The sequence below is a fragment of the Podarcis liolepis genome (assembly GCF_965112155.1).
Source record: "Podarcis liolepis genome assembly, chromosome: 14".
NCBI lineage: Eukaryota > Metazoa > Chordata > Lepidosauria > Squamata > Lacertidae > Podarcis > Podarcis liolepis.
In genome coordinates, this window is record NC_139569.1 from 19,995,764 (window position 1) to 20,011,716 (window position 15,953).

At 49.9% G+C, this 15,953-nt stretch overlaps 1 protein-coding gene across 1 annotated transcript in view; it reads right to left on the reverse strand.

The window, feature by feature from the left end:
- The window catches only part of SEPTIN12 (septin 12), a 72,295-nt gene that overhangs the window by 45,405 nt on the left and 10,937 nt on the right, over window positions 1–15,953 (reverse strand). Inside the window, exon 3 of the mRNA XM_083473655.1 lies at window positions 8,872–10,239. Coding sequence (XP_083329781.1) covers window positions 8,872–10,239 — 1,368 coding nt within the window. The remainder of the gene's footprint in view (window positions 1–8,871; window positions 10,240–15,953) is intronic.

Consider the following 15,953-nt stretch of genomic DNA (forward strand, 5'->3'; position numbering starts at 1 on the left):
ACCATTGGCTGCAACTGCAAACTCTCTCTTAGTTCCTAACTTCTCCCATCTTAATTATGGCTCATTCTGTTTCAGTGCGAGGGACGCGGGTGGCGCTGTGGGTTAAACCACAGAGCCTAGGACTTGCCAATCAGAAGGTCGGCGGTTCGAATCTCCGTGACGGGGTGAGCTCCTGTTGCTCAGTCCCTGCTCCTGCTAACCTAGCAGTTCGAAAGCACACCAAAGTGTAAGTAGATAAATAGGTACCGCTCCGGCGGGAAGGTAAACGGCGTTTCCGTGTGCTGCTCTGGTTTGCCAGAAGCGGCTTAGTCATGCTTGCCACATGACCCAGAAGCTGTACGCCGGCTCCCTTGGCCAATAAAGCGAGATGAGCGCCGCAACCCCAGAGTCGGCCATGACTGGACCTAATGGTCAGGGGTCCCTTTACCTTTACTGTTTCAGTGCGCATTTGCATTTTTTTAAAAGCCCGCACAAAAAATTGTATACGTTTCCATGCACCCATCTCCTAAATATACACATTTTTGTTTGCAGTTTTGCCTAGTTCATGCATTTTTATAAGCACACCCCCCCCCTACTAGAATGCATGTTGCTATGTTTTCCATAGGATACATTCTTTGGTTGGAGAACTGCATTCCAACACACAAAGTGTGAATTTCGAATGGATTGTATATCGGTAAGGAAGAGAGGATGTTGCCTTAAACTGAGGCAGACCACAGGTCCATTTAGCCTGGTGTTGTCTACCCAGGCTGGCAGTGGCTTTCCAGGATTTTAGGCAGGGATCTGGCTCAGCTCTACCTGGAGATGCTGAGGACTGAACCTGGGACCTTTGCATGCAAAGCACATGCTCTGCCACTGGGCATCGATATTAAAATTTGAACCCAATGAATTTCTCCCTGATCTGTAGTTGGGAGTCCAGCAAAATCTGGAAGACAGGTCCTCTATTCCTGATTTAATCAAATCTTGTTAATCCTTTCCTTTTCAGAGATCTCCAGCATCTCCAGGTAGGCCGCTGGCTGGGGCAGTTTAGAACTGGTGCCCAAAACCTCTGGAGACCACCAGGTTGGTGAAGGCTGTTGCAGGACATAGACCAAGGGTCTCCACCGCATGTGTCTGCATGAAACTGCTCGCTCTCATTTAGAACAGGTGGGAAAGGCCTATAAATAGTGAGGAGATGTGGGTCTGCAAGGAAGGTAAAGGTAAAGGGACCCCTAACCATTAGGTCCAGTCGCGGACGACTCTGGGGTTGCGGCGCTCATCTCGCTTTACTAGCCGAGGGAGCCAGCGTACAGCTTCCGGGTTATGTGGCCAGCATGACTAAGCCGCTTCTGGCGAACCAGAGCAGCGAACGGAAACGCCGTTTACCTTCCCGCCGGAGTAGTACCTATTTATCTACTTGCACTTTGACATGCTTTCAAACTGCTAGGTTGGCAGGAGCAGGGACCGAGCAACGGGAGCTCACCCCGTCGCGGGGATTCGAACCGCTGACCTTCTGATCGGCAAGTCGTAGGCTCTGTTAATAGCAAGTTTTATTGTACGTGGGGTGTGTGGAAGGGGGTCCCTCCCCACATCTCCACACTGGGAACATGTCTGGAGGAGCCCATTGTCAACAAAGAATTTCCACCGACTCCCTGCCCAACTTCACCTTGAGTGAGTACACAGCTGTTCCCTTCTGTTGCTTAGGTAGGTGTTAAAACATCTTAAGAAATACTATTTGGACATCTGCCACCTCCTCTAGTTGCAGGGTGGAGTAAAAAAAGACTTCAGAACTTGTCCCCAAGCCAAGGAAACGAGGAGAATCAAGAAAAATGGTGTTTGTGTGTATTGGAGAGAGAGAGAGAGAGAGAGAGAGAGAGAGAGAGAGAGAGAGAGAGAACACACACAATCAGAGCTGGCATCGGTACAAAATCATTGTGTCCCAAACAACAGCCCAGCCTCAGGATCCGCAAAAGAAACAAACGGTTTTTTTTGTCCTAACCTGCCTCATCTGGGCAAACAAACACTTACGATAAAGAGCTCGTTTGAGGATGAAGACAGATGATAAGTTGCTGAAGGCGGGTTGAAGCAGAAAGCTCGGTGCTTGATCTGACTCATTCCACCATTACCCCTGATAAACTCTGGTTTTCCAGGTGTGTGTCTTTGTGTACTGTACTGTTTCCCACGGATCAGGCGTCGCCGCTTGTCACGCTTGGGCACTTGGGGGTCCAGCCAGTGGTGGTTGGGGGGCCAGTGGCAGACCTTGGCGTCTCAGATTTCAGCAATGCCTTGTGGGACACCAAAATCCTGTGCCCCCTGCCTCTCGCCTTCCATTGGATGCCATAGCTGCGGTGTCCCTGGTGTGGCTGTGCTGGTCACACACTCCGTTAGATCCACCTTTTGGTGGGGCCTGCCAGGATCTTTCCACCCTGGACATCACCATAAGGTAAAGGGACCCCTGACCACTAGGTCCAGTCATGGCCGACTCTGGGGTTGCAGCGCTCATCTCGCTTTATTGGCCGAGGGAGGCAGCGTACAGCTTCCAGGTCATGTGGCCAGCATGACTAAGCCACTTCTGGCAAACCAGAGCAGTGCACGGAAATGCTGTTTACCTTCTCGCTGGAGTGGTACCTATTTATCTACTTGCACTTTGACGTGCTTTCGAACTGCTAGGTTGGCAGGAGCAGGGACCGAGCAACGGGAGCTCACCCCATCGCGGGGATTTGAACCACCGACCTTCTGATCAGCAAGTCCTAGGCTCTGTGGTTTAACCCACAGCGCCACCCGTGTCCCCTTAGACGCCATAGTTTCCCCAAAATGCAATGCTCTGGAACTTCTGCCACTGGAGTATTGTGGGTAAGAAATAAATAAACTGGGTGGCCAGAAGGGTTTAACCAACCTGTGTGGGGAAGGGGAAGCTCTAGGGGATAATGTGGATGGGCGGGGGAGACAAACAGAGCAAGCAGGGTGGCACAGACCTTGAGACAGACAAACACCTACCAGCCAGGTTGTGTGAATGGAGCAGTCCCATTTGGAACACTGTGGGTTGTATCCTAGTTTAGTTCTACTCAGAGTAAACACATTTAAGGTACTTGACTTAAATGAGCTACAGCCATTCATTTCAATAGGGCTACTCTGAGTAGGACCAGCACTGGCTACAACCCTGTATGTACAGTTCAGGGTTGGCTCCATCTTCAAATATATATATTGGGGAACTGGAAAAGGGCAAGCAAAATGATCTAAGGTAAGGCATTTGAGCACCTGCCTTGTGGTAAAAGGACAAAGTATTTGAGCCTTTTTAAAAAAAGTTTATAAAAATAAAGGTGTAAAAAGGCACATTACTGAAGTTGATTATGCAGGCATGGAGGAAGTAGATAGAGGAAGCATAGGCAAACTCGGCCCTCCAGATGTTTTTGGCCTCCCATGATCCCTAGCTAACAGGACCAGTGGTCAGGGATGATGGGAACTGTAGTCCCAAAACATCTGGAGGGCCGAGTTTGCCTATGCCTGAGATAGAGTGACATTTCCCCTCCTCCCCTAACTAGATTTTAGGGCCATCTAACGCAACTGATTTGCAGGAGACTCAGGGTGGGCAAAAGGAAGAATGTTTTCAGTAAATAACTTATGGAACTCTGGGCCACAAGATGTAGTGATGACCACTGGCACATCATGGCGGGCACATAGGAAACCTAAGGAGCTACCTTATACAGAGTCTGACCACTGGTCTTTCTAGCTCAGTATTGTCCACACTGACAGGCAGCTAATCTCTTTTGGTCTGAGGGCAGCATTCAGTCTTGGTCATCCGCCCATTGGCTGCTTGATAATGATAGGTGTGGCCAGGGACGCGGACTTATAAAAAATATTGGGGGGGCCCGGGAAAGCTCATGAATAATAAATAAGCTCATGAATATGCAAATAAAGTGGCGCCGCCTCCTCGTGAGCGAATAGGGGAGAGCGTGCTGCGCCTATTAATCAGCTCCGGAACAGCTGATATGCGGGAAACGTGGGGCTAGCCGGAGAAGAGAGGGCGAGCCCCTCCGCTCCGGCCCTAAATAGGGCAAGCCACGCCCCCCCAGCCAGCCGGTCGGGATTCCCCTGTTCTCGCGGGGGGCTGAAACCGCCAGGGGGAAGGAAATTCCCCCCGGCAGTGCCTTGGCAGTGGTGGTGGTGCTGCGAAGCAGCGAGGCAGGAGCCCCCGCCCCCGGGGATTCCCTAATCTCGCGGGGGACGGCCGGGGCTCTCCGACTAGGGCGCACGGCTGGCTGGCTGGCTGGCGAGGGAGCAGGTGGGGAGGAGGCGGGGGACGGCGGCGGCGCTCTGTTGGAAGGGCGCCCGAGATTATTGGGGGGGCTGAGCCCCCCCCCAAAATTTTTTGAGGGGGCTCGAGCCCCCTCAGGCCCCATGGAGTCGGCGCCTATGGGTGTGGCCAAAAGTGGGTGTGTCCACCCACACTCTCTCACATGCCGGATGCACAAAGGAACCCCAACTATTGCATCCTCTCTACTCATCAAATGATCATTCTGATGACTGGTGAAGGGGCACTTTGCATCCTCAGCAGAGTACTGAGTTCCACCCACCATGACACTGGGTCTGCTGCTAATTTGATTTATTTCCACTGCTGCCAAAAATCAGTGGAGGCTTGGAAATGTAAATGAAATTTTGCTTGGGGCTCTGGATCATGCCTAACAGTTAGAGGGAACCTCCAGCTGCAGGGACAGTATACCACTGACTACTGGGCTTCCCCAAGGCATTGTGCTGACCACTGTGGGAAAAAGGGATACCAGACTAGGCTGATTTTTTTGGGTCGGTTCCTATCTGAGCAGTCTGTGAGGGGAGAGACCCAGCACATTCCAAAACTCAAGAGACAAGAGGCCGTGCAGCCAACATGACACAGAAGAAACTGGAACAGAGAACTGCTTTGTCCTCCTAATGCCTCAAATATGAGGAAGCTCTGGAAAGTAAACTTCCTCCAGTTTCCATCCAGACACTGACCGAGATCTGCCTCATCGAAAAGCTATGAGCAGAAACTATGGCTGACCCCGAGGGAAGGGAGAACAGGCAGCAGACTTTAAAAGTGGCCCAAGGCCTGGCCTTCTCTCCAACTGACCCAGTGTCCTCTCTAGTGATGGGGAGAAAGTCATTCACTCTGCATCTAAAGGCGAACCTCCCTAACCCATCCTTTCCAAAAACAATATGCAAAGCGAAACAATGCTGTCTTCCAAAATTTGCACTTCTCCAAATCTTGCAATGCATTTCTGCGGCCTGCGGCCATGTAATGCATTGCCAAAATATCCATATATGTGGGTAAACTGTGCATAAAACACATATATATTGGTGGACATAACATACAAAGAAAAGCATTGCACGAGGGGAAACAGCTTGCAGAAATGTGAACATGAAGCAAAAATGCGTACGTTGGGAGAAATTCACAGGAAGATGCTGGTGAATTTTCATGACGGGGTGTGTGGGTGTGGGTGATGTAGAAATGTGAAGAAGTGAAGATTAGAAACATGAGAAACTGAGCGAAGCTGAAATTGACAGATTCCCCCTACATGGTGTCCTCTGAAGAGAGAGGAAGCCTAGAGCGGCCCTGAGATGAATAATGGGTTTGGGGGAAAGTCTGACATTTTGGAGACGGAGGATCCTCAGTGACTTGCAAGCAACCTTCATAGTCCAGCTGCACACCTCATTCCTGCAGGGGAAACAGCTGGGTGGCTCGTCTTAAAAGCAGTGGCTTCCAAACTTCCTGCCCTTTGAGGGAACCCCTTTCATGTCTGTCTGCTGGAGAAACCCTGCTCTGGCCACAGAGGCTGGCGTATCACAGGGGATCCGGACAGGGAACGCCTCAGCACTCAGCATCCTCGCAGGAACTTTGGAAGCTGGATACGACTTGGTGGAATGCTCTGTCACAAGAGACTAGGGCCCTGCAGGACTTGACATCTTTCCGCAGGGCCTGCAAGACAGAGCTGTTCTGCCTGGCCTTTGGTTTGGACTCAGTCCGATCCTTATGTTTCCCTCCCCTTATGGTTTTGATCTATGGGCTACTATTAAAACGAGGCTGCATTTTAAATTGTATTTTTAACCTGTATTTTAAATTGTTTCCACCCCCCATTATGTTTTTATTGTAATTTTACTGGTGTTAGCCGCCCTGAGCCCAGCTCTGGCTGGGGAGGGCGGGGTATAAATAAAATAATAATAATAATAATAATACCCCGCCCATCTGGCTGCGTTTCCCCAGCCACTCTGGGTGGCTTCCAACAAAACACTAAAATACAATAACCTATGAAACATTAAAAGCTTCCCTAAACAAGGCTGCCTTCAGATGTCTTCTAAAAGTTTGGTAGTTATTTTTCTCTTTGACATCTGCTGGAAGGGCGTTCCACAGGGCGGGTGCCACTACCGAAAAGGCCCTCTGCTTGGTTCCCTGTAGCTTTGCTTCTCGCAATGAGGGAACCACCAGAAGGCCCTCGGCGCTGGACCTCAGTGTCCGGGCAGAACGATGGGGGTGGAGACGCTCCTTCAGGTATACTGGACCGAGGCCGTTTAGGACTTTAAAGGTCAGCACCAACACTCTGAATTGTGCTCGGAAATGTACTAGGAAGCAGTGTAGGTCTTTCATATTATTATTATTATTATTATTATTATTATTATTATTATTATTATTATTATTATATACCAAGTCATGCCATTGGTTCCTTTTAGTTCAGTAGTGCTGGCATTGCCTGGCAGTGGCTCTCCAGGCAGCAGCCTTTGTTCCCGTCACTATCTAGATAGGCTGATGATTTGCTGCAAGCAACACATGTGCTCCACCACAGGGTTGCAGCCCTCCCCCTAAAAAGAAACCATGTCTTCAGGGTTCTGAACAAAGGGCTGATTTAAATAGGAACATGGTCAGCTGTCTTGTACCGAGTCAAGCCATTGGGCCCAGACTAGCTCATTATTGATTCTTCTTTCCCATCTCTACCTGGAGAAGCTGGGGATTGAACCTGGGCCCTTCGACATGCAAAGGAGATGCTCCACCTCTGAGCTATTGGGGATTGGTGTGTATGGAGGTGGGCGGCTTGGGAACAGCCATGGGGCCAAGGGCTATGGAGGATATGTCTCAACTGGCAGTGGAAGAGAAGGTGGCCTTTCATCAACACAAGAAAGATGGGAAGTTCTCATAAATTCATTTTTTGCTTGAATGTTCAAGCACTGGGTTGGTTTGTGCTACCAGACATTTCCCCCTTCCCCTTCTCCCCCTTTCCTGCACAGAACACATTGCCTTGACTGATTATGACTTAGTTTGTATTGATCGATCGTATTTCTTTTTTTCTTTTTTGAAAACTCAATGGAAAAAATATTAACAATGGACAGGAGTGGGAAGCTCAAGGGTTTTACAAGTTGCACCGATGCAACAGGAACCAGGCACTGCTGAATTCCAGCAGCAATTACTCCCAGGGAAATATGCGTAAGGATTGCAGTCATGCTAGTCTTAATAAATTAGGTATTGTGCTACGTACTGCTGTCTCTTTGTGTGTAATACTGAACCAACATACCTGCCTACACTGTCTGATTTCTTGTGGGACGCATGGCTGTGAGCTGTCATGATGAACTCATGTCCTTCAAAATCACGCCACCAGGCCCTGGGTGAAACAGCCCCTCTCTCCCCTACTCTCTCAAGGCCACTGGAAGTGAGACACTTTGAAACCAGAGGGGTTGGGGCAAGGAGGTAAAGACTGACAAGCACTGCTGATGGTCTCTTTCCAGAAGCAATGGTTGCTTGGAATCATCCCCATATGCCATAGACAGGGCCGAGAACAAAAGGCGAGGAACAGACACCCCTCAAAACGTGTGACTTTTTGTTCCCTTTCCTTGGGTGGGGCTCATACCTCTTCTGCAGGTTTTGGAGAGAGAGATGTTAAATGCGATCTTGGGTTAAAAATTCATTGCCTGGGGCAAAGGAGGATGTGAGAAGATGAAACTGCAAAGGAATCTCTCTGTGTGTACTATAAATGGCAGGTTCTGGAGTGAGGCTAAGCTACACAGCTCAGCTTTCTGAACTGGGGGAAACAGAAAAGGAAGTAAAGTGCCCCTGGGCACATACAGAGCACCTCCCCTTTGTCACAAACAACCAGCAGCCTGTCCCCACACAGCTGGACCTAGACAGCAGGTGTCAGCACTGAGATGCCAGCACCAGGCATCACTAGTCAAGGCCCCACCATCACTGATTTTCGCTTTGGTCCCTCATCTTCTCTCACTGCTGCAGCCCCATTCACACCATACATTTAAACCACTATGCTACCACTTTAAAGAGCCATGGCTTCCCCTAAAGCAGGCACGGCCAAACTTGGCCCTCCAGATGTTTTGGGACTACAAGTCCCATCATCCCTAGCTAATACGATCAGTGGTCAGGGATGATGGGAGTTGTAGTCGGGCCAAGTTTGGCCAGGCCTGCCCTAAAGAATCCCCAGAGTTGTAGTTTTTCAAGGGTGCTGATAGTCGCTAGGCCCTTATTTCCCTCATAGAGCTACAATTTTTAGAATTTCCTGGGAAGAGGAATTAACTGTTAAGCTGCTCTGTGAGTAGCAGATCTGCGAGGGAAACTGCAGTCTCCTAAAAACCCTCAGCACCTTTTAACAAACTGCAGCTCTCAGAATTGTTCGGGGGAAGCCATGGCAGTTTAAAGTGGTATCACAGTGGTTTGAAAAGTATGGCGTGAGGGTGGCCTTTAATTCCACAGCGACCTCAACATACCACTGCAGAAATTAAAAACGCAACTGGGAGGCACCAAATAAGCTCTCCCGAAACCTCTTTTGGTGGCTCTCCAAATCCCTGAACAGTTTTTACCAGAGGAAGAGCATTAGGGATTTATTTATTTTTTAATCCAGGCAAAACTTATGCAGTGACTCCACTTACCTTCCTTCAATATGTCTTGTAAATCCTTCTTCTCCAGGGACACCTCTAGAGGCCTGTTTGTTCCCACAAGGAGACCTTCCCTTGTGCAAGAAGACGATGGCAGAGTCTGAAGCTTGGAGGCCTCTTGGGAGAAAGCTGAGTCGATCCTCTCAGCCGGGGCACCGCTGCATTCCCTCAGGATGGGCACAGATGGGATACCTTGCGGAGGCACCGTCGCTTGGTACCCGAGAGAGGAGGGCTGAGAAGTGACCTGTGCTATGCGAGGCTCTGACACCAGCCGGAAGGAAGCAGCCTGAGGCGCTACTGCCAAACCCTCACTGCCTCCTATCCCTGAAACTGTTCCAGAAGATGGCGGCAGGGAAACACTGTCCTTGACGACAGCTTTATCCTCCCCGGCTACTTCTTGGGGTTGGTGGGACAGTCCGGGGCTGGTGCCAAGACTCACCTGAAGCTGTGCCTTAGATAACAGTCTGGGCCTAGAGTCAGTCACCACTGCTGGGACGATATTCTCCGGAGTCTTCCCAATCAACCCATCCAGGCTGATGGGGAATTTCTGCAACTTCGTCGTCTGCCTGGGGACCACACCAGGAGGGCTCCCGGTTGCCAACTGGCTTACCTCCAATGGAGGAATGGGGGACTCCTTTCTTATCAGAAGGCTGTTCTTCGGCAGTGGGGAGACGCAGTTGTGTTTTCCGGAGCTCCGAAGGATGGCAGGGTCCATGTTTGGCGTGGAGCAGAGGGTCGGGCTGGGTCCCTGGTCTTCGGCAATGTGCAGGTCAAGCGACGGCAACGAGCTGTGGTTGGTGGTGGCCTTGGAGACCTGCCGGATGGGTCGGCCCACCTCGGCATGGAAGACGTTGCCGTAAGAGGAGAACTTCTTTAGGATGGGACTAGGGAGGTGGGAGGCCCCGATTCCCAGAGATTCGGATTGCTGGGTGCTGCTCCGGGGGCCTTTAGAGGCCACAGGGCACTCCAAGCTGGAGGAAGAGCTGTGGAGGCTCTCGTTGTCGCTTTCTGGCCCCAAGGATGAAGAGAGCCCGTTGGGGTTTAGCCGTGTTTGGAAGGACGAGACCCTGTTGAGGTTGGTGCCATTGGCCCGAGGCGGGTGGGTGGTGCCTCGGTTGAAAGAGAGACTGCTCCCGATTCTTGACTTGAGAATGGGGCTGTGGGCTGGGCTGGGGCTGGAGCTCAGGCTGATGTGGGCTTGGTACGTGGGCTGGATAGGGGCCCCCAGCCTTTTCCCTTCTCCGTTGCCTGCGGAGTGGATGCCACCAGGTGGGCTTGGGCCGAGGGGCGACCTAGGTGGGGAGGAAGGTGGGAAAGCCTTCACCTCTTCAGCATCTTCCATATCAAAGGACCTCTTGAGGGCTGCAGAAGATAAGAGGAAGTTACCCGTTAGGCAGACAAGCACCCAGAATGCAAAGGACCACGGTCTTTTTCCAGGCCTAAGGGCCGCAAATCCTTCTGAGGGCCAAATGACAGTGGTGGTTGGGGCCCAGAGACAAAAGCGGACAGAACAACACATGCAGATTTCACCTTCTTCCCTACTGGAGAAGTGATTGCTGCTCCATAGAAAACAGTTCAGATAGCAAAGGTTTCAGTGCAGCTGTGACTGGAGTGCAGAATGTCAACTCAAGAACTTTTCGGAGGGTTGCATGCCTCTTTCCTAGTCTGCCCGGACACTGAGGTCCAGTGCCGAGGGCTTTCTGGTGGTTCCCTCGCTGCGAGAAGTCATGTTACAGGGAACCAGGCAGAGGGCCTTCTCGGCAGTGGCGCCCGCCCTGTGGAACGTCCTCCCACCAGATGTCAAAGAGAAAAATAACTACCAAACTTTTAGAAGACATCTAAAGGCAGCCCTGTTTAGGGAAGCTTTTAATGTTTAATAGGTTATTATATTTTAGTGTTTTGTTGGAAGCCGCCCAGAGTGGCTGGGGGGACCCAGCCAGAAGGGTGGGGTATAAATAAATTATTATTATTATTATTATTATTATTATTATTATTATTATTATTGAGGTCTTGCAGGCTTTTGACTCATGCAGAAACTTAAAAGGCCAGAAAGCATCCCACATTCACACCTGGAGCAGTAGATCCCTCTTCTAAAGAGCATTTGAGTCACTGGCAAGGAAAAGAAAAGCTGTCATCTGACTGCAGCTCTTGAACAGCCATAGCTCCCCCAAAGAACCCTGTGAACTGTAGTTTGTTAAGAGTTCTGAGAGTTGTTATGAGACCCCTCATGGAACTACAGTTCCCAGGACCCTTAGCGATATTCTTTTGGGGAAGTCATGCCTATTCAAGGATTATAAGAGAGTTTTAAACGTGTGCTGTGGGTGTGACCTTAACTGGATATCCCCCATTTTTTATCTCTGTGTGTATGTAGAGGAGCAGCATTACAGTGAATCAGGCCATTGGTCCATCAAGCTCAGTACTGTCTACACTGACTGGCAGCAGCTCTCCAGGGTTTCAAGGCTGGAAATCTCTCCCAGCTCTATCCAGAGTGGCTGGAGATTGAATCTGGGATCATTTGCATGCAAAGCAAATACTCTAGCACTTTGACCCTTTGCTCAAAGTAAAGTAAGAATCTAGTCTTCATGGTTCTGGATCAAGGGCTATATCAATTCAGAAGCTGCTGAGACAGACCAGCAATCCATCTAGCTCATTATTTTCCACACTGACTGGCAGTGGCTCCCCGGGGTTTTGGAGAGGGAAGATTCCCAGCCCTACCTGGAGATGCTGGAAATTGATTCTGGGGCCTTCTGCAAGCAGGTGCTCTCTCAGCGAACTAGAGGGAGGAAGGGAGAGCTGGCAAGAGGCAGGCAGGCTCCCCTATTGGCTGCCTCCTTCAAACAGACGGTTTTGTTAGCATCTCCCAAAGGGGAAACCAGAGTCAACTCTTGGATCTACTCCTGAGGCCTCTAATCTCCTGCATCTAATTGTTTGCTGTGTTTTATCTCCCCTGCGATACCGTATCTGTGTCATCTGCTTCAGAATGCTTCCCGGGGGCAGGGGTAGCAACAACACAGTAACCGCTTTATTCACCTCCAGCCGCAGCATGTAAAGGATCCTGCCTGAGGCATCCCCGAGTAATCAGATCTGGCTCCCTGAACTGTTTCCCTCCTCGCTCCTTTGGTGGCTGCCCCAGTTTAACCAGGGCAACCGGGGCAAACGAGAGTTCGCAGTTTGCGAGAGGAGAGGCCAAAAATGCATGTGGCAATTGGGATGGCTAAGGTCTAGATTCCTATCTTCTTCACCAGGGATGGGGAACCGCTGGCAGACGGAGGGGGAATATGCTTTTTTTTTTTTTTTGGTAAAAAGTAAAATGAAAATTGGCTGCGTATGTACCACGTAAGAAGAACCTGCTGGATCAGGCCAGTGGTCCATCTAGTCCATAGCTGTCAAGCGTCCCTTATTTGGCGGGACAGTCCCTTATCCCGCTGCTGTCCCTTACTGGTGAGGCTTCGTTTGGCTGCTGGCTGGGCTTTCTGCCTTTGGCTCGGAGGGGCTCAGAAGATGAACATACCCGGAAAATCCCTTATTTTGGCTGCTGATCCCTTATTTTCGAGGCTGCTGGTCCCTTATTTTCAAATCTGTAAGTTGACAGCTATGATCTAGTCCAGCATGCAGTTCTCACTGTGGCCAACCAGATGCCTCTAGGAAACCCTCAAGCACAAGAGTCCTCTCCCCTCCTGCTATTTCCAGCAGCTGGGGTGCAAAAGCATTTCTGTCCCTGACTGCAGAGGCAAAGCATCACAATCCTATTTGGCAGCCATTGAGAGCCTTCTCCTCCATGAATTTGTCCAATCCTCTTTTAAAGCCATCCAAGTTAGTGGCCATCCCTGCCTCCTGTGGGAGGGAGTTCCAAAGGCTAACTCTGCGCTGCAGGAAGGAGGTCTGGCTTGAATCTTCCAGCATTTTGCTTCATTGAACGCCCATGAGTTCTAGTGCTGTGAGAGAGGGGGGAAAACTTCACTCTGCCCGCTTCCTCCATGCCAGGCATAATTCTATAAGCTTCCATCACGTTGCCTCTCCTTGCCCTTTTCTCTAAGCTAAAGAGCCCCATGTGCTACCCTCTTGGTATGCACTTTCCAATTACAAGCCACCCAGAGCCTCAGGGATGGAGAGGGCTACACCGTCAAAGCGCCAGGGCTTCCCGGGCGCAGTGTTTGAAGCGCCAGCTGGTGTCTGGCGATGCCAGCATCCTAGCCCAAGGGGACTCCAGCCATCCGTCAGCGCTGCTGACAGCTTCTGAAATGTGATGCTGCCTTTTTTGCCAGGCTGCTTGAATTCTCTCTGGTGGGGATGGGAACGCCACTGCCTGCTGGAGGCAGGAGAGACAGGACTGCATACCCTAAACAAACAATGGATTGGAGAAGATGCAGCTAAACTTCAGTAAAGCCAGCAATGTATTTCCTCCCAGGCTGTGGAAGGCAGTGGCACCTTCAGGGCCGGACTTGGGGGGCAGATATATTGGTCCCATTCAGCAATAGGAACAGAAGGATTCCCCAAGGCAGCAAAGTTGGTTAAGAACCTTTCAAAGAGACGTTAGGCTGTGTATAAAGGTAAAGGGACCCATGACCATTAGGTCCAGTCGTGACCGACTCTGGGGTTGCACCGCTCATCTCGCTTTATTGGCTGAGGGAGCCGGCGTACAGCTTCTGGGTCATGTGGCCAGCATGACTAAGCCGCTTCTGGCAAACCAGAGCAGCGCACGGAAACGCTGTTTATCTTCCCGCCTGAGCGGTACCTATTTATCTACTTGCACTTTGACATGCTTTTGAACTGCTAGGTTGGCAGAGCAGGAACCGAGCAATGGGAGCTCACCCCGTTGCAGGGATTCGAACTGCCGACCTTCTGATCGGCAAGTCCTAGGCTCTGTGGTTTAACCCACAGTGCCACCCGCGTCCCTTAGGCTGTGTATACACTACAGTTTACTTATTTATTTATTTCCCCCCGTTCTACTTCTTCAGTATCAGTCTCTGATGGTCCTTTATTATTTTATTCACATAATATACATTCTTTACAACAAACAACTCCAAAATAAACAGACAACTCCAAAATAAAATCATATGTAACAAAACCGTAAGTCTCATGTTTTCATTTACACTGATCTCCTCTCCGATACCTTTACTTAATATTTCTTGCTGCTTTCTGCTTTCCTTACAGAATCTTTATGAACATTTAAATCTCTTAAGTCCTATACCAATCTTTAACAATTTCAGTTAATCCCTTCACCTCCCTCCCTCACAGCCCAGTACTTCCCTCCACCCGTGTGCAATCTTCTTTACCTACTATTATTTTTGTTACTATTGCGTTATTCACTTTATTTGTTATTCCATCCTTAATATATTATTATCCTATCTCCTTGCGCCTTTTACTACAGTTTATTGGGTATCCAGTGAGCTTTGTGGACTGAGGTGGTTTTAACACTGCAACTCTTTTTAGTTTTTTCCTGTTTTACGTTCAAGCAGTGTATAAATTTTATGAAATAAATTGTGCTAAAGGAATGGCAAGCACTCACTGCTGGACTTTTCTGCGACAGACTTTTTAGAAGTCAGAACCAGCACTGATGGCAGAGGCTGGAAACAGCAGCTGGCAAGCCCCACAGTCCTTCTTGAAACCTACAGTGGTACCTTGGGTTACAGACGCTTCAGGTTACAGACGCTTCAGACACTAACCCAGAAATAGTACCTCAGGTTAAGAACTTTACCTCAGGATGAGAACAGAAATTGCACGGGGGCAGCGGGAGGCCCCATTAGCTAAAGTGGTACCTCAGGTTAAGAACAGTTTCAGGTTAAGAACGGACCTCCAGAACGAATTAAGTACTTAACCCGAGGTACCACTGTATAAGTTAAATAACCAAAGAGGGAGTGTAGTTTAAGTATTTATTCTCGCGAAAGGTGGCTGTCTCTCCTACTTTACAGAGGAAACTGGTCCAAGCCCAGTTTCAAAGATACAAGTTGTCCGATTGTGATGAATGGGGCACTGCCTGACCAACCTCACTCTGCCCCAAGTCAGCCTCCCACCTGCCTGCCATCTTGCTTGCAGTGTGCCCAGGGGGCGGGGGTGGCACTGCCTGCAAGCTGCCTCATCCTTAGACTCATCCTCATCCTTAGGTTAAGAAGGGACCTCCAGAACAAATTAAGTTCTTAACCCGAGGTACCACTGTACTCTCCCCCACTTTCTGGCTTGATAGGACAGATACTCCTCATTCCCAACACACTCCCAGCTCTGGAGCAATCTCTGTCCTAGAGAATCCCCTCTGCCTCAGTTCATCAGCCACATGGGTTCAATTATATGCTGGAGGGATCACTGGCCTGACAAGCTCACCGAAGGCTCACCGAGGTACATGCAGGTGTCTCTGCAGCTGATCTACTTCCTCGCCAGCCCTGTGGCTTTTGGAGGTGAAAGTGGATCTTCCAAGCTAATCAAAGAGAAGGTGAGGTTCCACCTGGAAGGAAGGGCACAAGAGGGGTTTCCTATTGGAGTCAAGCAGGCGTGAGAGCTTGCTCCAACAAGCCCAAGGCACTGCTAAATGAATACTGGCTGGGCCTGGAATGTGCGCTGCCAGGTCTCCCCTAGGAACCAGCCACCTGGTGAGGAAGGAACGAGCTTTGCTTAGGCAGGAAGGCAAAGCAAACTTAAGAGCATGCTGGCCTCTCTAGTCCAGCATCCTGTTCTCAGATGCCTGTGGCCCACAAGCAAGCAGGATCTGAACACAAGAGCACCCAACTCTCCTGAGGCTTCCTGCAACTGGTATTCAGAAGCATTGCTGCCTTTGATAAGCCCTCTCCTCCATGAATTTGGCTAACCCTTTTTTAAAGCCATCCAAGTTGGCAACCACCACTGCCTCCTGTGGCAGAGAGTTCCATAGATTAACTATGCATTGCACGATGAAGGTTTTTCTTTTATCCGCCCCGATGGATCGCCACAAGATCCAGGCTTATAGGAGAGGGAGCAAAACTCTTCTCTATCCACTTTTCCCATGCCATGTGTACATTTCATAAATTTCTACCGTGTCTCCTCTTAACTTTCCTTTTCTCTAAGCTAAAACGTCCCAAGCTAATGTTTGACTATTCCAATTTATT